The sequence below is a fragment of the Rhynchophorus ferrugineus genome, unplaced genomic scaffold (genome assembly GCF_030347505.1).
Source record: "Rhynchophorus ferrugineus isolate W39M unplaced genomic scaffold, kcgeb_rfMv2 rfM1, whole genome shotgun sequence".
In the NCBI taxonomy this organism is placed as follows: Eukaryota; Metazoa; Arthropoda; class Insecta; order Coleoptera; family Curculionidae; genus Rhynchophorus; species Rhynchophorus ferrugineus.
The window spans coordinates 22,942,360-22,955,035 of NW_027472580.1; the positions used below are offsets into that span (position 1 = coordinate 22,942,360).

The following is a 12,676-nucleotide window of genomic DNA, read 5'->3' on the forward strand; positions in this document are numbered from 1 at the left end:
TGCAGGAAAAGTCCCCGCGATAAGGTATGCGTCATGCATTCCACCGCCTGGTTTTATGCCAGAACAAAAAAACATATGTCATAAGTTGTTTATAGTAAATTAATGTTGATAAGAAAATAATTACGGTTCTGTGGCATAAAATAATAAATTGTGGATAGTTAAAAACCAAATTAATTGTACATAATATCACATTACCAAAGGATCTCCAAATAATTGGGCAGAAACTAATATTGGCAAGATTCGGGCTCCTATACAGTGGATACACAAACACTTCCAATAAAATCCCTTTCACTTTTTACAGAATCACTAAAATATGTGTATATAGTATTATCATAGGCCCCTTTCTATTGGTCAATTGCATTCTTTAATCGCATTACTTGTTGATATTAGAGATTCGAATTAATTCCTTAGACAGGTAGACTCGAATAGTTTATGGTGATCGACCACAATCTCTTACGTAATAAATATGTATATTATGGCAATATTAATTTACCTTAGTTCGTGGAAGCAACTCATAATGTGTTTAGTATAAGATAGAACACAGGTTTTGCTGTATAAAATTGGTTCACCTCTGCACCATTCCAAACACCTTCTGGGAACATTGGCGTGCGCGCAACAGTTACGGTGATCCGAGCCATCGGCAGCACATTTCATCAATTTGTCGAAATCCTAAATAGACCATTATATGTATGTTTCAATTAATGAATCTGAATTAAAATGAAAGCATATAAACTTAGATCTGTACTTACCACAATACATTCAGGTTTATCGATGACCGCATCGATATCCAGGTGGAAAGCGCATGCATCCATACAAGCTGAAGTGACATTTTGCTCGATACAACACTGAGTTACATTACTGATGGTGGTCATCTTTCGAATTCTAACTGATACGGGTTGAGTAGCTGTTCCAAAAGCATTCTCGGCATGACAATAATATTCTCCAACATCAACCTCTGCAAGAAAAACACATTATACAAATCTAGTATGGTCTTTCAAAGAACCCGTTGCTATACCCGTGATTTGTTTAATTGTGAGATGCATGTAATATTTGTCATCTTCGTCTTTGGCCTTCGTGATTTCTATATCGTACTTTCCACCCTGAATTACCGGAGCGCGTTCTTCGTGATTCCTCCAAAAGATCATCTTGGGCTCGGGGGTGGCTTCAACCTTACATTCTAAGGTTACCGAATCGCCGATAGTGGCCATGGTGATGCCACTCGCTTGTATCGTGGGTTTGTCTGCAACACCCGTAGTCGATATCAGATAGTGATTGAAATTAAATGATATACACTTACGACTGATGGTGATCCTTCTGGATGCTTGCATTGGGGTGCCATAACCGTTGTCGGCGTAACAAGATATCTCATCCATATCTCTGGTGACGTTGTGGATGACCGTAACCATATGTCTGGTGGTATCTTGTCTCACCAAGCGACCGGAAATGTATAGCGATATCGTCGGCATTGGATTTCCCATAGCTATACAGAGAATCGTCATGCTGCTACCCTCAATAACTAAGTTTATAGGATGGACAGTAGGTGGCTAAAAGAATAAAATGACTATGGTAAAAAATAAGTAATATTTAACATAAAAATGAAAAGTATAATTATAATAAGTAAATAAAATACCAGAGTCTTTTTCTAGTAGTAGGTATTTTTCTGTTTGCAATCATTTTAACAAGCTAAAGAGTTATCTCTTCACTGCTTTTCAACATATAGTGGATGCAATATAATGTACAAACTATCTAAATGATTTAGTATGCTAACACATATTTTTAAGATTCAAGTAATTTTTGCAATATAGTAAGACAAAGACTAAAGTATTGACAACAGGAGTGTTAGGCTACACCAAGTGTTCAAAAGTTAAGTTAAGAAATTAACTTGACAAAATTTCAGGACCTTTCAGCTTCTTTGAGTAGTTGATGTGTGTACAATGAAATTAATATTACAATATACGCCAATATTTTCTATATAATGAAAATAAATAGTGGTTCTTACTCTTTACTTATAGCTGTATTATTGAAACAGATTGTTTATACATTCAATATTTATTTATATATATTAATAATTCATACTTATTTGGCGTCTATTAATGCAATAAAATATTTATTCGAAAATAAATTGAAAATATAATGAGGTGAAGTTCAATGTATTAACAAATTATGTGAAATGATTTTATTAAATGAGCAAATTCAGATCAATAACAACTACATAAGTTTATGTTTATACATCAATTATACCAATTATACTAAGAAAATTATGATTTACTACTATTCCATTAATTTTTTAAAATAAAATAATTTTTACCTCAACGAATGCAGGATAAGCAGGATCCGTCCACGCTATTAATGTTTCTGAGGGCATACTGACTCCTTTCTCTGTAATTGCTTCAACGTAAATAATGTACTGAGTGTTAGGGCTCAAACCCTTGACCATGTATGATGTTACGGATGTGTTCTTAACTTGATAAGTTTCATCGGCGTTTGATTTATAATAAAGCCTGAAAAATTTAAAATCATTATAATTTCATGTAAATAATATTGAATATTTTAGTTTTGTTATTTTGTCCTACTAATACAACGAAACTTTGTTGAAATTATATTTACCTGTAATTTATTTGCTCTGATGGATGACTGAATTCTGGTGGCTGCCAAGCAATGGTAACCCAAGTAGCACTATGGCTGGCCACTGCTAATGAATGTGGTGGTGAAGCTACAGCATTAACCCATTCGCTTTCATTCCAGTTAGATAGTTTAATAACAACTATAGATGATGGTAGAGATGTTCCGTACATATTCCTTGATACTACGAACACTTGATACATGGCAAACGCTTCCAAATTTGGCAATGCAAAATAGTTGCCAGCTGTGATTTCTTGCTGCAAAGTATTGACAAAAAAAATTACGTTTTCTAGTTTTTATATTTTGCTTACTTTATCCAGCTTCAATAGAGTCTCGTGCATAGATGTATTATCAACTTTCTGATAGTGGATGACATAGTCTGTCACATTAGCGCCTTCATCAGGCGGAGACCATTCCAGTATCAATGTGGTAGCGTCGGCAGCTACTGCATGCAGCGCTGTGACAGGTCCCGGAAGTTTCTCAGTACCTTCCTCAAAACATTGAACGATATTTCCGATATACGTAACGCAACTGGAAGCTGTGCTTCTTAGAGACCCGACAATAACACCGGAACATAGTGGGAGACAAGCGGATGGTACACCTCTTCGATTACAACAACTTCCATGGTTTCTTCCACCTGCTGCACAACGCAATATGGTATGGAATTCTGTAAATAGGTTAGTGTAACTAAAAATAGTCGAAAGTAGGGGATTACAAAACTATCTACCTGAACCACAAACAGCTAGACGCTTGATGTCATTCATATTCGCATCATAAGAACACAGAGGAAGACAAACACTGTTGAGGTTCGCTTCAACACAGCAAGCGGTAACGTTGTAAGATGATGCATCCTCAATCTCTTCTTCCTCAATCTAAAATTATTACAAAGGTAAAATGTTATGAAAATAATATATACATTTTATTAATAGATGTATTCACACTATATGTAATAAAAAAACAACATTTTCTAGAATAAACAATTAGAAATTCTATTATTTTTCGAACTAAATGAAAAATATGATAGTTTAATAAAGCCCATTAAGTATTATTACCTATTTAAAATAAAAGAGGCTTTTCAATCCACTGGAAACAACTAAATTTAGGAATTAAAAAAAAAATTGAATAAAAATATTAACTAAAATTAGAGTATTAAACCAACAACTTTATTTTAAGTTCTTAGTATATAGATATTATCTGGATTAACAATAATCATTTAGTATTGGGAAGTATAATACTAAGAAAGTATAGGCTATGTTATTTAGGTTTATGTTGTCACTTAATCAATTGTATTTTCGTATTTAAAACTTCTATCTAGTAGGCGTTGAATAAGTTTTTACTGTTGCTACTGTTTCCCACAATTGTTAGAACTTTCTATATACAAGTCAGTAATTAAAGCTTATTCTTATATATATTATATAGCTTATTATATTATTCTTATATAGCTTATTAAGAAAGTGTAAAAAATTCTATGTAGAATTAAGCATATCGGAGCTTTATTTCACTACCAAATGTTCAACCATTATAATCATGATAATAACCCGAATAATAAACACTCCGAGAGACTTTGGAATGTTAAAGATGAGAATTTGGTAATCTTATTTCGATAAGTTTATGTTCTGAGGGGGTATTTTAGTCTAGAAACTTGAAAAAGGCATTTTTTCATATTTTCACAACTGAACTCTTTCAAAATATGCCTTTAAGATGCCTTCGATTTTTCAGAATTTAAATTATTTTCTGAGATATAGCTGTTTTAAAGGCGCTACATCTTATATTCTTCTTACGTATCGAAGTTAAACATTTTTTTTCACAGCTGTTTTACCATTTTTTAAAAACTTACGAATTTTTCAAAAATTGTAAATATCAAAAAATTGTGATAGGATAGAATACGAGATGTTTTATACGAGAATATATAATAAATAATAACTTTTATATAGAAATAGCCCAATAATTATTCAAGGTACAATTGTTAAAAACAATACAAAGATACCAATGATTATTAATAAACAAAAGTATTTTAGTGAACATTTTCTGTCTATATGTGTGATGATTTATTTTTAACAAAGACATGGAAACAATATCTGATTGATTCATACTACTCAATGTCACAAAAGTCAATATTTCTACATATTCAAAGTGATTTTGTATTCTTGGCCTCGGTAAGATTTCTCTTGATCCATCTATTTGGGTTCCCAGCTCTGATCCAGAATCTGTATGTAACATCATGTTTGTACACTTCCCCAGGTTTCAAAATGCAATTTGGAAATTGTTTTATATTCACTGCGTTGGGATAGTTTCCAGTTGGCAGAGCAATAGCGCCATGAGAGCGGTATGGACATCGTCCTTTTCCTTTAATCTCCTGCGAATTCTTGTAATATGACGGAATCTTATTTTTTAGATTCAATTTTGGATCATTTTCTGTTTCTGGTGTTGTCTTGGCTGGAGAATTCTCAGTTTTCGATACATTATTTTTACTGGATTTATTAGATAAAGTGGATTGGCTTGTTTTTTCTTTGTCGCTAATAATAATAACTTTCAAGATTGCACTCAATGTTTCTTTTAAATCCAAACAAGCATCGTCAGATTCCTCGTCCTCACACACAACTTCACGTGCTTTAACCAAATATTCCTTCTGCATGGGAGTAACCGTTATTTCGTCCAACTTGTTGTTATTTTGACCCTTAATACCTTTAATTTTATCGATGAGTGTTCGGATTTCACGAAAGCTATTCTTCCCATCTAATGCTAACAATTCGACGACCTTCTCATGTAATTTTTCATATAGAATCATTGATGTGTCTGGCGTTTCTTGATTTTCGACTGTAACGGTTTTGCTTTGTACACTAGGTTGTCTCAGTTCTTCCATTGATTTTAAGTTCCCATATCCGAAATGATTTCCCGTTAGCAATTGGACTCCAGGTTGATTACTATATATCTCAAGAAGCCTGCCACTTGGAGGATGAAACAATCTTGCAACAAAACATTCGTTTTGATACATTCCCCTATTTACACATAAATTCTGGTTGAAACCATCCTTGGGCACAATACCCATGACTTTACCAAGAACTTTTGGTACTTGAAAGTCAAAGGAAGAGTGTACCACGTTTACAATCTCACCTGTTGGTATACCATCGACTTGTGGTGTGAAGCAGTTACAATTTAGCATCAATATATGCCGATAGATCTCGTCTGGACCGGCTTGATGTCCCGCTAGGTTCAAATAAACTAACTGGGATATATCAACAGGCGTTGGTTTAGTCGTTTGTGCTTCTACGGACACCCTGAACTCATTTTTGGCAGATAGTTCGAAAGAAACACGCACTAAAAGGTCTCCAGGATATCCTTCACGAAGATTTGGATTTACGTGGCTCATTAAGACTTTTCTTCCCGATATATATGTATCCCAAACAATTTTATCAAAACCCAAATTACCTCCATTGATACTATGAGGTCCTCTGTTGGCAACAATAGCAAAACGCTTGTTGTCGATAGCGAAGCTGGAGTTTTTGACGATACCGGAAACTCTGCCGATGACAGCTCCGAAATTGTGTTCCTGGTAGTGTATATAACCAGCCAAATCATCGAAACCCAGTACGATGTCTTCTACGTCTCCTTTACGATCAGGAACTTTTATCGATATTATTCTCGCTCCATAATTGATGACTTGAACTTGAATTTTGTTTTTGTTGCGCCAAGTGAAACGTTTGATGTCGTGTATGATTCCGTTCTCGTCCACATAATGCCCAAAAAGATCTTCGACAAGTACAACGTTTTCTTCTTCAAAATTTCGTTCGACGCTTGGCACGATACTTGAGGATTTCTTTTTAGTGTTGGCCTCCTGGTCGGAATTCGATTCGGTTTTGATTTCGATAATGCTCGTGTTCATTTTAAATTTTGATGATTAGGCGAATTTAAACGAAACTAGAGTGACGTTTTGTGACAGTTACCTTGCTGCCGGTACGAAAGACCAATCGGGGGCTGGGGTTGCCGACTCCGTGGACGTTTACAGCTTCAACGTAGACCTCATAATCTGTTACACTGTCTAGATTTTCCAGGATATAAGGACTTCGAACTTTGGTTATTTCCTAAAACAGATGGTTGTGAATAAAGTAATTTATCATATTTACACGTTGCATACTTCAGTTTCAGTTTTTTAATAAATAATTTGTATATTTATAAAATTAAAGGGAGTGTATATTTATATAGTATTAGTAATAAAAGTGACAAAATGGTTAACAATATTTTTAACTATCTCTTCTCTTTTTTTATATATTAGTCGGCTCATCAAAAAATGGGGGCGCTGAGATGAAAAATTTAGCATTATTAAATCTTATACGGAAAAATAATTTATAGGCTTGTATTTTTGTATAATATACGCTATAAATAAGTAATAGTGTTAATTCTTCAAATAATTTGTATATACTTTAATATGTTAACATGTTTTAATATACATATATATTACTTCAATTAGTAGTAAATATTTAGTATATTTCTCATTTTATATTGAAAATATTGTCAAAGCCAGTATAACTTAATAAGTCGTGCTATGGTTTAAAATTGTTTTTTAGATTGCCATAATTCCACTAAATATATTTCATTACATATAAAAATATTTCGAAATATATATGATGTTTTTAGAGCCCATTATATACCTGTTAACGTGGCAAAGTTCTTGCCACGAAAAAGAATAAATACCATTCTCTCCGAGTGTCACGTGATGATGCAAGCAGATTGCAATATCTCGAAGCATTTCCCATCTAGTTATTCATAGTTTAACTACCAAAAGATAAACTTTGCTTAGTTCGCTTCATGTAAATATTAGTTCTAACTTTAGTTTAACTATTTACCATTTAATTTATTTAATGTTGTACATTTTTAATATAATATTGTGGATTTATTTGTCATGTATCACCATAAAAATTAGAGTTAGATTCCAGAATCTGTGTTGAAATATAGTGTGTTAAAATAGTATTTATCCGATCGAGTTGAAATGTAAAAAACTTTCATGGGGCTTAAATATTAGTTATTTCCTCCTCTGACTCTATCAAGGCTTATGAAACTATTCCATATACATTTCATTTTATGTTCCTACTATAGTCTGGACTTTCTGTCAATCCTTAGCGTTATAAGCAGACTATGGCTATCAATTATAATGTGGAGTATCAGTCAGCATTTTGCTAATATTCATAAACAAACAAACACATTCTCTAACGTCGTAATTATTTAGTAAGACCCAGAAAACATTTTCATACTCACACTTTCAAAAATAAGTTCCAGAATAGCATAATTTAACTTCTTTTAGCATTTTGTAGTTTGTTTTGTATAATATTAAATTATTTAGCATTCGTAACAATTTTACTGGTATAGTAAATCTAGCATAGATATAGAATAAAAAAATAGCAAAACCCTGAATGTTCACGCAATGTTTGAATGAAACATTTACATATTTTTGATAGTTTAATCTTGTCTGGTTTTGAATTCATTCAGTTTATTACCACCTCAGTGGCCAAAGATTATTTGATCAAAAACAAACACCTGTAACGAAAATATCTTACTTTGTACTCGGCTTCTTCATCGTCCTCATCAATGTTAACTTTTCTGATATGTACATTATAACTTTTAACCGTATCGGCCAAAGTTTTTGGTGGCGCCCAATGCAGTAAGGCAAATTCGCTTTCGATGTTTGTGATGTGGACCATAGTAGGGGCACTTGGTAGAACACCATATCCTTGGAGCAAACAATTATTGTATTCTCCCATATACCGAAGACACCTAAACAGATCGAGATAATAATTGTTATTAAAAGTTCCAAAATAAGCTAATTTAAATTTACTTGAAATGGTTAAAATCGATGCTGGATACGTTTCCAGTGCATAACTGTTGGCAAATATCGGGAAGGCCTTTGGCCTTACAGCAAGGAGTGTGGTCAATTCCATTAGCCAAGCAGCTGAAGGTATCTTGAGCCCATGGAGCGCAAATCATAAGGTCTGTGATTTCAACTTTTTCTGCTTCCACTGGGTCGCAAAGTCTATCCAAGCAGGTTTTGTGAGCAATTCCTGCATAAATAGGTTTTAATAAGTTCCAATACATTTTTCCGAAAATGTATTTGCAACATATGAATATCTTAAGTTTATACCTCTTTGGACGCAACAGGATCTGATATCTGGCAAAGCAGGCGCTTTTCCAGTAGTTTTGGGTACGAGTTTTCCCTGTGACATAGTCAGAGTTCTGACATGATAACTTGGTAATGAAGTACCAATGATGTTGTGGGCAATAACGGAAACTTCGTACATAGTGAAAGGTTGTAAATTTTGAAATATTGTAAAATTATCGTTCTTGGAAACCTACAATAACTTAAATTTAGTAACTGTCGGTAGTACTACAATTATAATCGAACCTTCTGGAAGTACGACTGGTTTCTCATTGTTGGCTCGTCCTCGGATGCTTCGTCAAATGATTTTAAAGCGGTAACATTTACGGTATATTCAGTAATGGTTTCGACATTGGCATGAGGTAGTGACCATTCCACTCTTATAGATTGTTCTGATAGAGGTTCTACTTCAACATTTTGTGGAGGACCTGGTAAGATTTCTAAAAACAAAATATTTTTCTTAACATTAATTCAAAACAGTAATATTTGTGTTGAAGAAATTTGTTTATTTTTAGTTTGTTTGATTTTCTATAAATAGTAAAGCAAATAGTACTCTGAAGGGGTTTCTAATCTAACATTATATAGAGTATATTATATTATTATTATTATTGTTGTTGTTATATTATATAAATTATGCTTTTTTAATTTGGATTCTCATAGAATATCAAAATTTTACCAAAAATTCCTATATTTAAAAAATTGAAAAGCCTAAAAATAGTTGATTGATCATGATTTAATAAGTTCTTCTTGTTTTCGCAGGGATCTTGGTATAGTAATGGTTTTCTGTAGATTTTTTTTTCATAAAGTAGTTATGGGCTAAAACAACCTGCAAATATATATTTTCAGGGATAACATTTTGCATATTTAATGGAAACAAAAATTGGTTTTAATTATATATATGTTTGTATGTTCATTATAAGATATTGAACTCTCGCTTATTAGATATTATTTTGGGTTGGCATTGATATCATTACAAATACGTTACAAATAATAAGTTCAAATAAGTTCAATAGCATTTTATACAGAGTCGCTTCCTGTGGGATTGAGAGTTTGCTTTTTCTGCAGAGTAGAGGAAATAATAGGCTGTACACGCCATTTCCTTTGCAAATGGCGTGCTGGATTTGGGCAGACCATTGGAATCTGCGGTCGAACTGGAGACCGAGGTATGAAACTTTCTGGAGCCATGGGATAGGGACCTTAAGTAACAAGACTTAAGCGATGTAATAATTTATCATCTAACTTATCAAATAACATTAGTTATCCCTGTGAATAATTTATTAGGCGTGGTGCCATCTCCTTTCCAACAGCAAGAAATTATGCATAAATTCATTATAACTGAATATGAAAATTATAATAAAATAAGTTAATATGTTAAAGACCGATTGAAGTTGTTAAGTCACTTAATAATAAATTGTAATAAAAACGAATATTATATATTTTAATTTAGTATATTATTTCATATGTCGAAGGCCCAAATTCACTTTGTATTCCTCATTGGACATAATTGATTTCTACTGAAATACCCTGAAATACCCTTGAAATTTTAAATGCTTACGCCAATACTACAAATTATTCGAGCTAGAACTATATATTTTAACAGTTAGCACCTTTAAGATATTTTAATAACGAGAAAACTGTTTATTTGAGAATTTGTTATTAAGAGGAAATCTAATTAAAATGTACTCTAGTTTGCCCATGCATCTAATAATTCCTAATAAATCAACATTAATTCAAAACTTATTTTAGTTTATTAGATCTAGATGAGTGTATTTGTAACTGCTGTTTATGTAAATGTGAGTTCTGCATTAAATTATATAATTATATAATTTACATAATTTCTAGTTTTATTTTTTTTAGGTTTTTTGTCACCTATTATTTAAGTTAACATATTAAAATTAAGTATATTTAATGAGATATTTTAATTTAGCTTTACATAATAAAAATATTGTATTTCAACATTTCATTATAAGATACATATTAGCCACCTAATGTACTTTGATAAGTTATCTATTGTTGAAAATGCGAAGTATAAATATAAACAACCTAATTGTTAAATATTTTTATATTTCATATTTTATATTTCTCTAACTAAAGTAACAATTTTCCTTTTAACATTGTTGAGTTCACTGTATATACACGCCGAATTTTAATTTGAAGAAATCTGCTGTTCGATCTAACACTTTTAAAAACTTTTGGTGGTACTGCTGAATTATATCTCAATTGTCAGTTTTAGTTGATTTTTTAATTGTCTTTTTTTATGTTAATGGCAAAGAACAGGCTGAAGCACCATGAAACCACCAAATGGTGGGAAACGGCTACCACACGAATTGACGGAAAATGCCACTTCAACCCACTTCAACATTGCGGTTTCTTTGGTTCCAAAGCAAAAAAGAAAGATGTTTCGGTGGCGTATTGTGATTGGGGATGAAAAATGGTTATATTACGACTATAGATAACAAAAAAGTAGATTAGTCCAAGATTAGCCCAAGAGAATCATTCACATTGACACTGATGCGGAATCTTCATAACACTAAAACCTTGGCTGTGCATATGGTGAGATTGTAATGTATTACGAGCTGCTAAATCCAAATGAAATTGGTATTTTGGACGTCTACTGACGTGAATTGAATTATTTCAACGACATATTGTTGTAAAAAAACCAGTAATAGCAATTATCAGACGCAGTCATCAACTTGCATGGAAAAGACCGACCACATTTGTGAAGGATACAATAAGAATTTGTGAAGGATACACTGTTATAGTTTCCATTAGGATATTCTGCCACACCTAATGTATTAGGCGTTGTGATTACTCGGTACACGATTACGAAAATCGACACAGTATCGTAACATCTTATCGGAAACATACGAAGAAAATGTTAAAATGATGAAAAATATTTTGATTAATATAGATTGAATCGAGTTTACTCAACAAATGACTTTATAAATACTATAATATTTACTAATAATAATATTTCGTTACAGCGTTGGGAACATTTGACTGAAATTGACTATCGACTGTTTATTATTTGTATGGCTATTTCTCAATATTATTAATGTAATTTGGCAAAAAAATTAAATCGTGAATGACAAATAGCAAAATATTTTTGTAAATTGTTTTTGGACAATAATAGGTTTTTTTTTATTGGCTTTTTCGTTTCTATTTAACTTTCGATTTTTGTTTTTGGTCTTTTTTTAAATCTTGGGATTGTCAAAACTTCTTTCCTAAAATCTTGAAAATTAATTTGGATTCGAGGGGTTCCAACGCTAATTTTAATTAATTGCTAAGTATATATATATATATATATATATATATATATATATATATATATATATATCCATAACGATTGAATGTATATTTATCTTATATAGAACAGATTTAGTCTAATATGAGTTTTACCTATTCCTTCCACGATGCATGCCAGAGTTTGTTCGGTATATGCCGAACAGGAAAAATGAGTTTTGATGTTTTCGGTAATAGCAGTGTACTCTCCTCGACATACGTCTTGGCATATATCAGGAACGTTTTCGTGAATACAACAGGGTACATGATTTCTACCATCCGCCATGCATCGAACAATAGAAGGAAAATCTTGCTCGCAATTCTCAGGATCCTGCCCGGTACTTCCTGAAAATAAAAATCAAGTTAAATTTCATATCTAAAGCATCGTTAATGCATTATTTTACCTTCAAGGATACTTTGAATGTTACAGAATCCCAAACAACCGCTAGAAACGTTCTGTGCCATGCAACAGTCGGTGTAATTGTGGTTTTTCATAAAGTTATTGTTTGGTTTAGCGTCTTCGTAGATGATAACGTCAGTTGGATTAGCGGTTATGGCCTTGGAGAGTACTAAAATATAAAAACGGGGATGCGTGACCTCTAGTGCGATAAGAACGAATGAAAA

The 12,676-nt window shown here is 32.4% G+C and overlaps 2 protein-coding genes across 6 annotated transcripts in view; both read right to left on the bottom strand.

Moving 5' to 3' along the window:
• Positions 1 to 12,676, bottom strand: part of LOC143206505 (Ig-like and fibronectin type-III domain-containing protein 1) — a 444,726-nt gene that overhangs the window by 3,664 nt on the left and 428,386 nt on the right. For all 5 annotated transcript variants that reach the window (XM_076419075.1, XM_076419079.1, XM_076419078.1 and 2 more), the window contains 15 exons: positions 12,457 to 12,621; positions 12,170 to 12,397; positions 9,017 to 9,210; positions 8,756 to 8,963; positions 8,453 to 8,675; positions 8,175 to 8,391; positions 6,567 to 6,704; positions 3,350 to 3,494; positions 2,934 to 3,289; positions 2,608 to 2,879; positions 2,309 to 2,501; positions 1,298 to 1,544; positions 1,016 to 1,240; positions 750 to 955; positions 494 to 669 (listed from right to left, as the gene is read on the bottom strand). In XM_076419075.1, the coding sequence (XP_076275190.1) occupies positions 494 to 669; positions 750 to 955; positions 1,016 to 1,240; positions 1,298 to 1,544; positions 2,309 to 2,501; positions 2,608 to 2,879; positions 2,934 to 3,289; positions 3,350 to 3,494; positions 6,567 to 6,704; positions 8,175 to 8,391; positions 8,453 to 8,675; positions 8,756 to 8,963; positions 9,017 to 9,210; positions 12,170 to 12,397; positions 12,457 to 12,621 (3,193 nt within the window). The remainder of the gene's footprint in view (positions 1 to 493; positions 670 to 749; positions 956 to 1,015; positions 1,241 to 1,297; positions 1,545 to 2,308; positions 2,502 to 2,607; positions 2,880 to 2,933; positions 3,290 to 3,349; positions 3,495 to 6,566; positions 6,705 to 8,174; positions 8,392 to 8,452; positions 8,676 to 8,755; positions 8,964 to 9,016; positions 9,211 to 12,169; positions 12,398 to 12,456; positions 12,622 to 12,676) is intronic.
• On the bottom strand, positions 4,636 to 6,560 carry LOC143206506 (galactose mutarotase-like). Its single transcript, XM_076419081.1, has one exon. It carries the CDS (start codon positions 6,503 to 6,505, stop codon positions 4,751 to 4,753), a length of 1,755 nt encoding a protein of 584 aa, XP_076275196.1. The 5' UTR covers positions 6,506 to 6,560; the 3' UTR covers positions 4,636 to 4,750.